Here is a 17,548-nt window from a genome sequence, read left to right on the forward strand (position 1 = left end):
ATTTAAATTATTTTTAAAAAATTAAATTAATTTTATTTATTTTTATTATTTATCTTAAATCACTTTCAATTAAATTCATATTAAAAGTAATAAAATTTTAATTGCTATCATTATAGGATTATTTTGTGTTCTCTTTTTTCAATTCTAATATTCAACTCTTAGATTACATTTACATAACAAAATTTTATTTTTCAATTTTAAAATCTATGATATATTTATTTAATACACCTTTTTAAGTTATATATATTATATTAATTTTAAAATGATTGATAGATAATCAAATCAATTACAACTAATTGTGGAATATATCAAATAAAATAAATTTCATTACCATTATTACGCTAATTTCAAAATCCTTATTTTTCTATTTCTCAAACAAGTTAAATACACAATATGTTTGATTATTCTAATTGTCAAGCATAAATTTCATATCTTATATAAATATAAAAACCAAAGCCTCTAACCAAAAAAAAAAAAAAAATCTGATGTGAATAGTCTACATTTTCGATATATGGACAATCTAAAAAATTGATATGTGTCCAAAATTAATTATGCATTTAAAATTTAAAATTTAATGGTTAAATAAATTTAATTTAAAATATTTTATTTCCATTATTATAAAACGCATTAGATAATTCTTATTAACATTTTATTTTAAATGATTAATTGACTAAAATAAATTAAAAACCAATTCAAGAGTAATCTTATATCTTGTATAAATATATAAAAGTCAAAATCTTTGATAAAAAAAGAAAAAATCCAAAGTGTATGGTCTATTCTTTTGACATTTAGAAAAGAATAACTACATGTACTATATTTAATTAGTTTTATTTGATTTCATATAAATTTTAAAATACTTTATATAATATATTTTATTTAATTATTTCTTTTTATATTTTCAATTGACTTACCTTTGATATCTATATGTGTGTGTATGTATATGTTTTAATATTGTTTAAATAAATAATACAAATTAATCCACATATTAAATGTTGCATAAATATATATATATATATATAAAATGTATATGAAATCAAATCAAAACAACTAAATATAAGATATGTGTCGATTGTTTAAAATAATCCACATGTCAAAAAAATAAATTATTCACATTGAATTTTGTTCTCTTTTACTAAGAGTTTTGATCACAACCCATATACATAAAATTTAACATTATAATGCACGATTGATTTTATAACAAAAACAAAAATTTAACGTTAAATGTATCATTAATATTATATAAATATATAAAATTATTATATTATTTATATATTTTTTTATACATGAATAACATCAATTACTCAGTTAGATATCATATTTAATCAAATATGAATATATCCAATAAATGATTAAAAAATGAACTACTAATCATAACTATAGTGGTTATTAAACTTTTTATAATGTTTCTGATTAAATTTTAATAGAAATTCTTTGAATCATTTAAAAAAAAGTTTAATGACCATAATTATAATATTTATTAATTCTTTGAATCATTAAGAAATTTTTTAATTATAATGTATTATTGATTTAGTTTTGATCTATAATTTATGATATTTTATTGGAAATAAAAGGTAAGTCAATTGAAAATTAAAAAAATAAATATAATTAATGTATTAAAATATTTTAAAATTTTTATAAAATCAAATAAATTCATACTAATTTAAAGAAAAATAAATATAATTAATACAAGATATATGACGATTGATAAAAGTTGTCCACATTTCAATATTATAAACTATCAACGTTGAACATTTTTTTTTTTCGCCAAAAGCTTTGGCTTTTATATATTTATATAAGATATATTTCATTTTCTTACAAAAATTTCAAATTTAATTATCCTTAATAATTATAGTTTGAAAGAAAAGTATATTGTTATATTTGAATTTAATTAATGCAATATGTTTTCAAGACAAAGATCTATTCTTCTTATTATTATTAATGCATAATTGTTATTTCATTTTTAATTGATTTATTTGTACAATAATTTTTTTATATAAACATAGTTTTCTCCACCAGTCAAGTTGACTCATCAAACTTTTTGAATGTTATACCATTCAAGGTAGATTAAATAAATTTTTTCTATCAAAGAAACTTTAGGAGATATTCTTGAAAGTTTGAGCAATTTCCTTCCTACATTTAGGGAAAAGTAAATATAAATTTAGTTAAAAGAAATATAATATTATTATATTAAATTTAATTAATTAAAATAATTTAATAAAAAAAAATCTCATACATCATAAACTAGTAATTATAATATCTATTGCCAAACATGACATAATAGATAAAATGACGCATACTCTTATTAAGGTTACATATACAACCATATTCTTTTATTGAAAAATATTTTTTATTATTGAAACAAATAATTGGATAATTGTATATATATTTCTATCATTTAATCTATAACGCATTTTTTTAATTGGGTCCTGGTTTCAGCCCCTCGTGTCTTACTAAACTTTATTTATTAAGAGGTTTGTCCGTCGGTGTTTAACACCTTTTTAAAAATAATTATTTATTTATTTTATATTAATGAATAATTCATGACTAAAAAAAGACACGCACTATATTACTTATAATTTTTTATAATGAATACATATTTTTTTAACAAAAAATAGGAAAATGTTCCATGAATGTATTAAGTACATGCATGGAAAATTTTAAAGTAAATTGTGAAGCAATTAAAGAAAGGGTCGTCGGCCTCTTGTCTCTCGTGTTTTGGAATTAGTGGCAAGGAAATCTCTTCCTTCCTACCGATTTGGTTGGTAAAGGGTGTCGTTTAGTGCAGTTGGGAAGTCGTTTTAATTGCATGTACGGTCACAATCCAACTACACGGGGAAATTTGGGACATAATAAGAATCTTTAATGTTTTTATTTTTCTTTGGTCCCCGAAACATCCTTACAAATGTCAAGCTTCAAACCTTTTGAATTTTAATAGATTATTAGTAACCAAGCAAAAATCAAGATAAATATTTTTTTTTTCGTTCTCTCTTACCCATTTTTCTTAGCTTTAAAAAGGATAGAAAAAAAAAATATATATATATATAACACGGATGTGAATAATTTTTGTGAATAGTTTGAATTGATTTTGTATATTATTTTCATATATTTTAAATAAATTTCGTCCAATGGGGTGCATAAAACCATCCCTCCTTATCTGATTCTTTGTTCCTTTTCATGATATGTATTTTCTTAATTTCAGAAGGGTGATTTAGAATAAATAAGGAAATGAAAGCAAAATGAAAAGGTTTGATATATGCTAGCTAGATGCGCCTAAAATGTCTAATCTAAACCGAATATGGCAAATCAATGCTCAGCTAACAATGGATTTATGTCAATTCAACAAAATGGTTATGTTTAGCATTGAATCTAGTCATAGTGAACCATAATCAACAGTGGCAAAGAACAAAAAACAATTGCTTATAAATATATATATATATATAGTTATTAGTAGAGTGAGATCTAAAGTTTAAAGTAAGGAGTTTATGAATTTTTTTAAAGATTGAAAAATAAAAAATTTAAAGTTTTTTTTTATAGATATTTTAAAAAAAAATTCGAGCATTTTTTTTGTTGTTGATAGAATTAATAAATCCGTTGACAATTCTTAATTGAATAATTGTTTAATTTTATATATAGAGAGAATGGTGCATTTGATAGTATATTAGTAATAATATAATTATGTCTTCTTTTTTTAAAATATGAGAATTTGTTGTAAACAATTGTTATAATATAGTAATTTATTACTTTAAATTTTTATTTATAATTTTTTATATATTATAAGTAGATATTTAAAAAGTTTTGAATCTATCATTTATTATTAGCTATATCCACAAGTAATTGAGTAATTGTCATTTTTTTTTTGTCATTCAATGGGAGCATAGCCCTACATTAAGGGGAAGGAAAAAAGCTGAGATTCGAATCCTAATCTTAATATCTTTTTTAAGGTTATCTTAACCATTAAATCAAGCAGTTAAAGATATTTTTTTTTGTCTTTAAACATAGCTAATGGAATCCATTAGCAATTAACTAATTTAATTTTTTCTTTTGACGTTCATAACTTTTTGTTGAATGATTATTTAGTTATATATATATATATATATATATATATATGGTGACTTATGCATTTGATAGTATATTAATAATGTTGTAATTATATTTTTTTTTAAAATATAAAAATTTCTCGTATACAATTATAATAATATAGTAATATATTATTTAAAATTTTTATTTATAATTTTTTATGTATTACAAATAAATATCTAAAAAATTCTGAATCCACCATTTACTATTAGTTATATCCACAACTAATCCAGTAATTGCCATTTTTTTTGTCATTTAACATAGCAAATGGAATAAATTGGTAATTAACTAATTTAATAAAGTGAAATTATTTGATGCGTTCTTACTGAAAATTTTTAATTTCACAAGCAATATTAATATAGTAACAAATATCTATTTTTTAATTAATTTTTTAAATATAATTTAAAAAGTATATATTATTCTATTAATCTCATTTGTGAAATTAAAAAATTATATTAATAGTTTATTTTATAATTTCTCATTAATAAAATTTAATCAAAAAGATAAAATTGTTGGTAAAACGAATTGAACATGTGATTATAATTAATTGACAAATTTTTTGTTATTATATGATACATCTTAGTTTTTTTTCATTAGTTTATGTAGTCAAGAACTCAAGATAGTATCTGTAAGTAATGTTTTGATATTTTATTAACCTACAATATCATTTTATCTCATTCTATTAATACAAGATATATAAATCATCATTCTGTTGCCACGTGCCCTTTTCTTATTGGCGGTATATTTTAGTGTAAACAGATACACATGAAAAATGAGTTGTAGTGTTTTAGAGACAAACGAACCATTCAAAGGTTGCTTTCTTAAGCTTTGATGGGTTTGTTAAAATCTTTTATTTTTTTTTTAATAGTACATACAAATTTATCATGATTATTTAAATCGCATTTTTAAATTAGTAGGACATCTTTAATTCTGTTTGAGGAACAAAACAAGACTATCGGATTAGAAGAGTTGGCTTTAAACTAACATCATTTCAAGTAATTAGGACTTGTTGTTTTGCAGGTCGTTAATATATGAATCATTGCAGGAAAATACAAAAACAGAGGGTATGTTTGGTTGCAGAAAATAATTTTTATTTTTATTTTTTATTTTCATGTTTAAAAAATAACTTTTATTTTGCATTTTTTGAATTTTAAAAAATATAATTTGGTACATAAAAATAAAAAATATTTTTAAAAATAAAAATTATAAAAAAATATTTAGGAGGCGTTTGATTCGTAGAATCATAAATTCTGAGAAAAAGGGTGATTTTAAAAAATAGCAATACCCAGAGTTTTTTTTTATTTTCAGGACATTCTGGGTTTAGATTCACTCGTTTAGTTAAGAAAAATGTACATATATTAAATCCTAAATAAAGTATTATTGAATGTATTTTTTTATCAAAAATATCTTAAATAAAAAATTATTTTAGGTATTTTTGTCTAAAAATATTTTAAAAAATCTTTTTTAAAAAATCGAAAGGATAACGACTATTTTATAATTTTTTATTCAGATCAAATTTAAAAATAACGTTACTTTCTCTTCTGAAATCCAATAATATCACAAGGAGATATAGGTTTTTGATTTTAGGACTTTGGGTATTGTTGAAAATCTATCAATTTTTTTTGAAATCATATTTTTTTGAACCAAATGTTAGAATTAAATACCTAACAATAAAATTAAAAAAATATATATGTAAATTTCTCCAAACCAAACGCTTCCTTAATATTTACATTTTCAAATTGACCCTGCAAGGTACATGATGTACATCTAAAACTATATTAGACTCTAAAGAAAACATCCCCTAAACCATCATAATCATCGGACGTAGAAACATGACTTGAAATACTTGCCCAATAATAAACATTTATGTTAAACACAATTTATAACTGTAGCTATAACAGTAACACAATCAACAAAATACCAAAAAGCTTGTATCGTATGCCTATAAATGAAAGAATTTCGTAACTAAAGGAATAAAGCAATGAATCCTTAAATACCAAAAAAGTTAACTAAACCACCTAAATTTATCAAACAACCAAGTAATGCTATATACATGCAGACTTTGTTCTAATTTAGCAACAGCTTAAACAATAGTTTTGGAATTAATTGATGAAGAATGAATAATTCTGAGGTAAAACTTTTTTGCATTTCAAAAAATATAAACAGGAATTGTTATGAATAGTGTCATAACAATTTTGGATATCGTTCAACGAATATTTTAAAAGTTTCAAAATAGAGAAAGTCATTATCAATTTTTTTTATTAAGTATAATTGATTTCTTAAAAAATTTATCATTTTAATAAAAATTTAAAGTTAATTAAAAACTATTAAAAAGATAATTTTTTAATCTATGAAAATAAAAGTCGAGTTTAAAAGTATAATTACATGTGAACAAAAATTATCACCTCCATTACATCAATTTTAAATACGACACTAATTAATAATGTATTATTCCTTAACCTTCCTAAAAGTGGTCTTATTTTTTATATTTAAACATAATTTCTTTAATTTTCTTTATCACAACAAAAAATATCTTTTTGTTTTTTTAATCTTTTATTTGAAAAATAAACAAAAATCTTATATATCGAACAATTCCCAAAATATTCCATGGTAATATTAGAAGAAATTTTCTCACTTAGGAATTTTTTAAAAATTATTACTTTGACTTTTTAAAAATTTCATTTTTGACAGCTCATATTTATCTTTAAAATTAATATTTATAATGCATATAATAAGATGTAATGCCCATGATTTAATTTAAACAATATCTTATTTTTATTTTTTATAAAAATTCATTTTTTTTACTTTTTACAAAGAAAGGTAGAAAAAATTTATTGAAAATTATTTAAAATACTCTAATATTTTGATAGTATTTCAAAAAACTTTTCTCACCTAGAAATGTCTTAGAAATCACTATTTAAATTTTCTTAGAATCTCATCATCGAAAATTTATTTTTAAAAAAAATTATTAATATTTCACTCTAAAAGTTATACAATAAGACAATTATCCATAAATAAATTTATTCTCTAAAAAATTGCATATTTTATAAATATTTGATATTTTTATTTCTATTAAAAAAATTACTCAAATTAAAGGTAAGAAAAAAGAAAGAAAAAAAAGAGAATCTTTGTATTAAAAAGATTTTTTAAATATTATAATACTTTGGTACTTTTTAAAAGATTTTTCTCATTTAAAAAATTCTTAAAAATTAAAGATAATATAGATACAAAGACCAATATATAGGGTTAGTATGTAATATATATATATATATATATACACACACAAAAAAGACAACACATAAGTTTACAAGTAAAATAAATATTCAATCATGTGTCCTATTTAAGATTTTCTAACACAAGAAAAGACATGGTTCTAACCTAGGTTCAGACTCTTAGGGTTTATTTACATGACAGGTTCAAAGGTTTGAAAATCTAAGGATTCTTAAATTATTCCTTACATCATCTTTCATAGACTAGTAAGGTACTTCAATCATCACCCATTATAGGTTACAAGCATAAATAGTCCAATTTGAGTTGAGGTATTTCACTAGCCCATACGAAAACATGAAATTTTATGAAGGCGTAGTTACTTTACTTTCTCCTAAAGGACAGAACTTAGGTGTAGAGCTCATATTATACATATGCAAGTGAATGACATATATATAAAAACAAATAAATGAATAACTAAATAAAATATAAGCAAGAAAAAAGAAAAAGATCTCAAATTTATTAGGTTAGGCTTGAATAATAAGAAATTATTTACTGGCCTAACTTTTAATATTCCCAACGGAGTCACCAAAGTGTCATAACATATAGATCCATGGACCTGTCGCTAGATATAGATTAAAAGAGGAGTCTCAAGATTGACTAGGTATCTTTAAATAGTAAATTTTAGTCCACGAAATCATATTTCAGATTCGGGAGTATGGTTTCACATGAGAAAAGTTATAGCACACTCATAGCGTCTATCCAAAAGATGATACTAGTTTGATTTCAAATTATCCAAGCCTTAACCATATTTATGATTTACCAAAATATTTAATATTAAAAATTAATCTTAAAATTATTCCAATAGTTTGGTAGCAATTTAAGATAATTTTTTCACCTCAGGAGTATTTGTGGAGACTCATGTCCAACTTTGAAGAAGCTCTATCATCGGTTTCATTTAAAGTTTTGTTAAAGAAATAATCAGTAAAATCTTTCAATAGTTTGGTGAGATTTATTCTAATGTCGATCTTTTAATAGTTTAGTGAGATTTCTTTGTAAATTTGTTTTATTTTTTAAAAAAAAAAAACTAAATCTTTCATTAGTTTGGTAAGATTTAAGATACAAATTCTTCAATAGTTTGATAGGATTCATAAAAAATTTAAATTCATAAAGAAGCCTCCAATAGTTTGGTAGGATTCATGAATTCATTTTTTTTAAAAAGACATTTTTTATGACACATTATTATTATTATTTTAGAAAAGGAACGAAATTTACTTAAATCATTTAATTTTAAAAAATAAGTAGAATACTTAATTAAAAAAATAAGTAAAATGAAATAAATAAGAAAATCTATAAATAAATAAAATAAATGAAAATATAAATGAAAAAAAAAAAAACCTATGATCGAGTCAGGTTCAACACATGGGTTATGCGTAGGTCAACGAGTTCATGCACGAGTAAGGATTGTTCAAAATGCTGTCGTTTTGATGTCGTATAAAAATCCAAATTTTGCTTCTTTCCTCAAAAGCCATCCTATTCCCCTCTATATTTAAAAATATTTCTCTGACCTTTCACTAAAAACTTCAAAGTATCTCAGATTTCAACCAAAAATCTTAGTTTCTAGCATTGTGAAATTCAAACAACTATTGAAAACTTCAAGATTTTCTAGAAACCAGATGAACCCAAAATCCAATTACCGTGAATTTCACCTGAAAATTCAAATCACTACTAAAATATTTATCCTAAACCCAAAAAAACTCAATTTTTTTTAATAAAAACCCAGTTTCTTTCAAATTTAAGTTAAAAGATCTCAAAACAAATAAAACATTCCAACAGAAATCTCAGAAACCAACAAAAAGGGGAATCAAACCCATAAACTCAAATTGGGTTCCCAGAAAATAAATCAAACCCAGAAAAACAAAGACTTCAGAACCAAAATCTAAAGAACTTCCTATAATCACTGAAAATATATTCAGACAACATGAATCCATAAGAAAGTAACCTAAGACGAATCCCAAATCCCTTCTTGTGTGTTTATCGATTCCAATTTATAAAAGGATTTAATTCCTTTTAATTTAGGAAGTATTAATTCACTTTCAATCACTAGTTTAATCCTTTGAGATTAGGTTTTAAAAAATGATTTTAGTCAATGCCTTGATTTTATTTCCAATTTCATGCAATCAAGATTTCAAGATTGATTTCAAACATCCCTTATTCCGTACTTGAGATTTTTGACTTTTTTTAATAATAATAATAATAGTAGTAGTAGTAGCAGTAGTTTTTAAATATTCAACGATCCCGATAAGATTCAAATCAAAAAATTGATCGCACTTCAGACAAAAATGAGTGTCCATAAATACTTCTCAGGATGAAGACACTATTGGAAAATAGCCTAATAGAGCATTAAAGAGGAAAATTAGTATAATTCAAAAGAAAAATGCATAGTAGGAATGAAAACAAAAATATTGTGACAAAACTAGTAAAGAATAGATTATAATATACTATATATGTATGTAACAATAGAATCATAAAGATCTCACAGTTTTTCGTCTAGGAATAATTTTAGAGACCGAGGTTAAATTCAAACGTCTTTCACTGCTGCTTGAAATCCAGATTAAAAGTGTTTCATCCTGCAATTTTAACAAATGAAAACAGTTAGTAGGTGTAAAAATTAAACAAACATGTAATTATTAGTTGGATAAAACATAAAAATACCAAGAAAAAGCGTGAAAGACCGTGAACTTGGCATTTTTCTCAACAAGATATTACCAACATAAAAAAAAAAAAAAAAGTATGATTGAAATATTTCGTACCATGCCAATCATAGCAACCAACAGATGAAGTATGGTTTAAATCTATACCTTTGATTTTTAAACTATAGTTGTGATGCTCTGTGAAAAAAAAAAACTGAATGAAAATTATATGAAGTTGCTTGCATGAAATTTTCTGAAATTTGAGAACTGTCAGTATGATCTCTTGCAAGTTTTATTTTATTATTACTATTTTTTGATGCTTGGCATCTCTTGCAAATTTGATAACTTGATAGGTAAGCTTGCAAGGCCAAAAAGGAAGAGAAAATAACAATTATTATCAGTGCTAACATGGGCACTCGGTTGAGGCAAAAGAAGAAGAGAAAGAAAGAACATAGAACTTAGAAGCAAGAAAGGAAAATAGGCTTGTTGCAGCTTTTACCCAAAAAGCCAATAATTTTGCATCTATTATGAATCAAATTTGGATGTTATGTAGTTTCAGTGAACAAATAAAAATATTTTAAAAGATCCGTGTTTTCATTTTTTCCACTTGTTTTTCATTTTTTTTTAAGTACTCAAAAATTTTTTTCTTCAATTTTCGCCCCATTTTCATTTCTATTTTCCAAAAATTATTTTTTATTTTTTCAAAGAAACATGTTTTTACTCGCATTTTTTATTATCTATAAAACAAAAAAATATATATATTTTTAAACTAAACACCATCTAAGGATGTAACATTTTCATGGCAAAACTTCTAATGTTCCATTAAATTAAGATAAACAAATGTTAATTAAAGAACACTTATTAAGAAACGTTATTTCATAAACAAAGGATTAATTATTATTCAAAAGTCAATTATTATAATTTGATTTTTATTTTCTTCAAATACTTTTTTTTTATAATAATCAATTTCAATGAGGGAATCATCCTTAGAGCTCGGTCCTGGCGTTGGCATGCCACTATCTTTTTTTTTTTTTAATAAAATTTAAATTTTGTTAAATGAAACAAATAAAGAAAAAAAAAAGGAATTCTCAACCTTTAAAATTTTTTATAAAAATTAGTTTAATACTTTTAAAACGACCTGACTATATTTTTCTATAGCCGGTCGGTCAAACCCAACTGGCTTATTAGGCAAAAACAGAATGGCTTCTCTGGCTTTCCTAGTAGGCTTCCGTAGCTTCTCTGCCTCTCTCTTTCTACTTAGATCGGAATATTAGATCGAGCTTTGTCGGATTATGTACGTCCCCATGGCTACAGCTTTGACTACAGCCAAATCTAAGGTTAGAAGGGAATGGATTTTAGGTGTTTTTAAATTTGTCTGCTGGTATTGGCGTTGTTGGTCCATCCCATCCATTTTTTTATTACTACCGATGCTCCTTTTATCTTCTCAACTCAGTTTCTGCGTGGCTTCCCACCCCGTACCTTCTACTGTTTCTCACACTTCCAGTGATCCGCCGACACGCCCTTTAAAAACAACCCAACCGCACGTTCACCCTCAAACCGCTATTCTCATCACTGTTTCCCTTGTCTTGCTTCTTGCATTGTTGTTCGCGATGTGGTTCTTGTTCATGTTCCTTAAACTCAGGAAACTCAGAGGCGGTAAACACACGTCAACCGCTCAACCTGTTCAAACCAAGGGAAAAGATTCTGACGTTGAAGGTGAAGGGTTTGTCAGGAAATTCAGATGGGACGAGATTAAGGATGTGACTAAGGATTTCTCCCGTATGATTGGTCAGGGAGGGTTTAGCAATGTGTACTTGGCTAACTTGTCTGGTTCCAGTCTAGGAGCAGTTAAGATCCATGTTGGTAGTGATCGACTAAACCAAGTCTTCAAACAGGAAGTGGATATTTTGCTCCGAATCCGTCACGAAAACATCGTTAAGCTTCTTGGTTACTGCGATGATCTAGGTGCGTTGAGTGAGTCCTTTGCTTTACTCTTTAAAAAGAAAAAGAAGAGTTTTTTTGTTACTTTTGAAATGAATAGTTATTGTAACTTTTTAATTATTTTTTTGTTTGTGTCCAGAGGAAGGGGCCATGGTATTTGAGTACGTCCCTAATGGAAACTTGCAAGAGAAACTACATAAAAGGGAAAGGGAAGTACTTCCATGGAAAACCCGCACGGCCATAGCTTTCCAACTTGCTCAAGCAATCGAATACCTGCACGAGAAATGCACCCTCCAAATAGTTCATGGCGACATCAAAGCTTCTAATATATTGCTAGACGAGCGTTTTAATTGCAAGCTTTGCGATTTCGGGTCAGCAATGATGGGATTTTCTTCTACGGTGATGCCGCCATCTTGTTCCCGGACGAAGCAAGTAATGATAGGCTCACCAGGCTACACTGATCCACTTTATTTGAGGACTGGGTTCGCCTCCAAAAAGAACGATGTTTACAGCTTAGGCGTTGTTATTTTGGAACTAGTTACCGGAATGGAGGCCTTTTGTACAGAAAGGGGACAACTATTGACATCAATAGTGGCACCCAATTTAAGAGACATCGCTGAGCGTGGGGCGGAGGAGAAAGTGGCAGAATTGGTGGATCCACGCCTAGCTGGAGAGTTTGACTTGGAGGAAGTCAGGGCTATGCTTTCAATTGCTGCACTTTGCCTTCACCAGTCTGCCAGCGTTAGGCCTTCTGCTTCTCAAATCATTCAAACAATTAAGGAGAAAATATCTTCCATCGACTTCCCGTTCTCACAAGGCAAAGACTACCACTACTAAGTAATTGATGGTGACAACCATGTTGATTGGGGTATGCTTTGAAAATTGCAATTGTTTATAAACAGCTACATTATTTTTCCTTTTTCTTGTAAGCAGATTTGCAAAGTCAAAAATCAGGGGGGCGTGCCCCGAACTATGTGCCCCTAAATTGGAGCAAGGAAACATTGGTGTGGAAATTTAGGGTACGTAAATTAAATCATCAACTTTTTAGGACAACAAATTTACTGGGCGACCCCTAAAATGGGATCTTTTAAATAATATATGAATGATTTCAAGATTATTTCACTAAATTCAAAAGTAAATACTATATTAATTATATGTTATTTTTTTAATATCACTTTAATCAATATCACAAAACAGCATTTCATTTAATATATATTTGATGATAAACAATACATTTAAAACGTAATTAAAGCATACAATTGAATCAGTCGATTCAACATATTTTTTGGGCCAATGTCGATTGAACATTGGATCGGTTGAATCTGAAACAGAAAATCCAACATCCAACCCCTTCAACTAATAAAACGCTGGTCGCCGCAATTTAATGGCCGATTGACCAATTGGGATGTTATTAAAACGCGTGCCCTTGTTTTATTTATTTGATGAGAAAAGTGCCTGTGCTGTTTGAATTCGAAATGTTGGACAGATAGAGCCCAGCTCAAAATTGGCAGGATTCATGGATCATGGGCACGAAAAATTTACACCCCCAAACACAATCCAAGAAGGCCCAAAAATGGATGCAATTTAATTCACAGTTTTTTTTTTTTTTTGAAAGTTCCTAATCTGGATTTTGACGAGGGCGGGGACTGGAAGTGAAACAGAAACCGACCAATCGAGATGATGACGTTCTCTGTGGCACCATTAGTAATTCAAATGCCTGCAATTGCTGCAGCCAAGGGTGCCTCATCCTCAAATTCAAACGACCATCCAAAATTTCCATCCGTAAATCATCAAAATGGGAAAAGCATTCATGTGGTCGGCATTTGTTTGAGAAAACCAAAATCCCATTCCAGGTCTAAAAGAAGGCTTCCCTGCAAATCCCAGCTAGCAGATTTTGCCCCAGTAACTTCCGCTGCCTATGGAATCCTTCTATTCTCTGGCGGTCTCTTTGCCTGTACTCTACTCTGCTTTAACATCTCTCTATTTGCTTTCCTTTTTATTTATCAACAATTCAAAAATTTACCAAATTTAGTAACATAATTTGCAATTCGAAACTTGCTTTTAGTTTCTAAATCAGGGAGTAAGGGATCGCTTTTTGGAGGCCTCACCGGAGCTGCTCTTATGACATCTGTATGTTTACTATATCAATTTCTTCTGCATTTTTTTGTATAAACAGAAAATCAAACCCATTGTTAGTTTTGGTTCACTCAACTAAGCTTTATTCCAATTATTAATAATTTGTGATTGTGAGCTTGTGTTGCTTGCTTTATCGCCTTGCTGACTTTGTTTTGGCTTACATGGGTCGTATCATAATCATCATGTAATTTGTCTCACTGCTCCCATTAATTCTCTACTTTATTCCCTAGAAACAGACATTTTGTTCCTTTCATCCTCCATTTCTAAATCCTAAGGTTGCTCATTGACTTTTAATGTTCATTGAAAGATGGATCCCACCATTACTGTGCTTCATTATAACTCCTCCAATAATGTCGATATCCTTGGGTTTTTCTCTTCTAAGTGGTTGCTCAGAGTAATTATGTTGAAATCATATGGGGTAAATTGTTCTTTGGTCTTACTGTAGGATCTTTTGAGATTTATTATCATTTACTATGCAACTATGAAAATCTTGTTGAAACCTTCATTTGGAAGACACCATTGGATTGTTGTCTTATCACTGTCTCATAGTACAAATCTAGATTTGGTTTTGTGAGTATGTTTCTTTTTCTGGAATTTGTTAACTAAAAGTTGGATTTCTTTTTACACATGTGAGCTCCGCCAGTCTTGGACCTCCCTTCGGTTTTTCTTTAGTGTTTGCAGTTGTATATTAACACAAACTGTTTGTCTCGTATGATATCTACCAAAGTTTTTGTCTACCAAAGTTTTTGGGTTTTCTTTCTCTTCTTATTTCAACTAAATCTCCATTTGTCATTTCTTAAAATCTCCATATTACTTGAGGCATGTTCTTCTGTTCCTAGACACTTTTTTTTGGCTTGCATTTACCATCTTCAGAAATCATGTTTTGAGTACATATGCCTCATTTTGATGACTCTCAAGTGCTTAGTGCACCACTAGTTGGGCCTTTGATGAACAATTACTTGACAACTTTTTGGATTCTGTGTATGTTTTTAGTTTAATATCTGGTTAAATGTACTTTTTTCACTTTGGGTCATAACTCAATATTAAAGTTGATAAGTAGACTGCTGTTACTTGATGGCATAATGCTGCTCAATAGTTCACTTTTGTAATTGTAGACACAACCCTCTAATTAACATTAATGTGAATGATAATCTGTAACCATGATGCGGTCTACATAAGCATTCGGTTAGTCATCTTCTGAGCAAAGAGTTATACCATTCAAGTAACTAAACATTTTATGGTTACGTGAATTGAGTGCTATTCATTTATGCACTCCTCGGGTAGATAGTATAATTAGTTAACTTTTGACCTTGGGAAAATAAAAGAGTTAGCATCTGGTTCTTCCTCTTTTTGTGGGGTACTTGATTGTCCTCCATCTCATCCTTCATAATTCTTTCTTTTCTTGTTATTTATTTAATCTTTCACTCCTGTTACCATTTGAAGCATTAACATTTCCAAATTTTTACTTGCATCTTCAGTCACATTGATTTTCGATTGGAATAACCTAAGGTCATTCTTGAGAAGAGTGAGGTTCACATCCCACTCCACTTCATCAAGATTGAATAAATAATCATATGGTTAAACATCTTATTCCATCTATGAATTACCTCTTTATGATCTTATAATATAATAGCATCTTCAAGTGTAATCATCTTATTAATCATCGGAAATGCTAAAATTCTTCTTCATATTTTTCAATTTTCCTGTTAACCACATCTCAGCCACTATTAATTTTGCCATCCTCCTAAGAATCATGAATCATGTGAAAATGTTTGTCTAAATTAATACAACTACCATTGTATGTTATGTCCTTGGTTCAAATGAAAGATTTAATTTTGTGCTCTGTAAGGATTTCCAGAGGAAGATCTTTACATGATGTGGAAGTAATTTAATCAGAACTAACACCATTCAACTTCTTACTGCTATCTCCTGTTCACTTCAGTTTGCTTGATTTTTGTTGCACTCTCATGTTTATTGCTACAATGATCATTTAAAATTTACTTTGTCTGCGAAAACCTGGTCTCCTCTTAAAATAGAAGTTATTCTATTGTAAAAATGCTATACTTGTGGGTAATATTTGGGTTTCCTGTTCAGGCCTATTTTCTTATGCAAGCATCAGAGACAAAAGCAATTGGCGATGCCCTTGGTTTTGGATCAGCCTTCCTTTTCTCCTCTGTATTTGGTATGTTTTATTTTCAAATTTTTTGTACTTTTACTTTTGATCATATTGGGTGATGACCATGCTGCATGCATTTTAGATTCATTTCATGTCAGTTCAATAAACATCAATATAAGGAATTTGAGGTCTTATCCTTATTTCCCCTCTCTGGTTACTGTTTTAGGGATACGATTGGCAGCTACTCGGAAACTGATTCCTGCAGGTCTTTTATTAAGTCTTTCTATCTGTGCATTGGTTGTGTTTACCTCAGCATATTTGCAAGATAGTCTTTGATCCTTGTCTTTTTTGTTTGGCGCAATACTCCTAGACAGTAATTATCCCTTGTTAATTTGAATAAATTAAGTAACTTTAATATGATATATTTGTATTCCTATTTGAATTAGCAGCTGAACTTCAATAACTTGTCTCTGTCTCGCTTGCGTCTCAATGTAAGTTTCTGCTTTCTGTGTTCACTGTCATGGATGGTTTAATATGCTTTTGTGCATCTCTAAAAGAAGAAGAAAAAAAAAAACTGCCAGTTGACAAATTTTATACACGTGTCTTGTGCATAATGTTACAGCTCCTGCTGATTGAAAATTTAGTAAAGTTGTTTAGGCAGAAGCAATAGCATTTTGAAAGGCTATAGCAATTGATTTTCCTTTTGGGTTTTCTTTTTTCTTTTCACACTTCTTTCTAGGGGTGGGTTTATGTAATGCTGGGAAGGCATAATGATTGTGTGGAATACTTTGTCCATAGTCCACATGCCTTTCTGCTGATTGAAAATAAAAACCCATTTCAAGTTTAATAGAAATTAGTCTTTAACTCTAATCTTTGTTTAATATTTTTCTTACTAAATTGTTTTATCCTGTGTTAAATTGATGCAGATAGAGTGTTGTGTTTATGGGAATTAACCACAAAGTGTGGAAATTTGTCATTTTTCCAGCTAACAAAGGCAAAAAAAAAAAGAGGATAGTATTTTGCTCCACAAGCTAATTAGAGAAGTTCAATGATAAACTAAATTATAGGAGTTTACATTTTTGAGGGAATACATGAACCATTAATAGTATTAAAAACATGAGATGGAAACAAATTTCTAAATTTGGTATTGAGGCCTTGAGGATAAAATACAGAATTTCTTCAGAAACTTATAAGAAAGATAATTGATTTATAGTTTAAAGAAAAATCATTAAGAGTCTGGTGGGGAATGCCACCATCTGCCTTGGTTTAGCATGGCCCCTTGGAAGGTTATTGGTTATGAAGAGTTGTTAGCTTTGATTTTTGTCTACTAAAAGTTGGCGATTTGAGTTGTAATTGGTTTTAGGAGATGAAGTTGTTT

The 17,548-nt window shown here is 27.7% G+C and overlaps 2 protein-coding genes across 2 annotated transcripts; both read left to right on the forward strand.

The window, feature by feature from the left end:
* Positions 1–11,137: 11,137 nt before the first annotated feature.
* On the forward strand, positions 11,138–13,034 carry LOC111291435 (putative receptor-like protein kinase At4g10390). Its single transcript, XM_022883197.2, has 2 exons — positions 11,138–11,942; positions 12,058–13,034. The coding sequence occupies exons 1-2, from the start codon at positions 11,270–11,272 to the stop codon at positions 12,753–12,755; spliced, it is 1,371 nt and encodes a 456-aa protein (XP_022738932.1). The 5' UTR covers positions 11,138–11,269; the 3' UTR covers positions 12,756–13,034.
* Positions 13,035–13,525: 491 nt separating this feature from the next.
* Positions 13,526–16,590, forward strand: LOC111291436 (Transmembrane proteins 14C). The gene is made up of 4 exons (XM_022883198.2): positions 13,526–13,872; positions 13,984–14,048; positions 16,149–16,236; positions 16,397–16,590. The coding sequence occupies exons 1-4, from the start codon at positions 13,596–13,598 to the stop codon at positions 16,504–16,506; spliced, it is 540 nt and encodes a 179-aa protein (XP_022738933.1). The 5' UTR covers positions 13,526–13,595; the 3' UTR covers positions 16,507–16,590.
* Positions 16,591–17,548: the final 958 nt, after the last annotated feature.

Source organism: Durio zibethinus, chromosome 11 (genome assembly GCF_047325235.1).
Source record: "Durio zibethinus cultivar Kanyao isolate XHJ-2024 chromosome 11, ASM4732523v1, whole genome shotgun sequence".
NCBI lineage: Eukaryota > Viridiplantae > Streptophyta > Magnoliopsida > Malvales > Malvaceae > Durio > Durio zibethinus.

Bases quoted from the DNA above. Each gene is read 5' to 3' on its own strand.
- LOC111291436 (XM_022883198.2), top strand. From the start codon at position 13,596: ATGATGACGTTCTCTGTGGCACCATTAGTAATTCAAATGCCTGCAATT. The intron at 13,873-13,983 runs GTACTCTACTCT...ACTTGCTTTTAG, and splicing joins CTCTGGCGGTCTCTTTGCCT to TTTCTAAATCAGGGAGTAAG. The intron at 14,049-16,148 runs GTATGTTTACTA...TTTCCTGTTCAG, and splicing joins GAGCTGCTCTTATGACATCT to GCCTATTTTCTTATGCAAGC.
- LOC111291435 (XM_022883197.2), top strand. From the start codon at position 11,270: ATGTACGTCCCCATGGCTACAGCTTTGACTACAGCCAAATCTAAGGTT. The intron at 11,943-12,057 runs GTGCGTTGAGTG...GTTTGTGTCCAG, and splicing joins TGGTTACTGCGATGATCTAG to AGGAAGGGGCCATGGTATTT.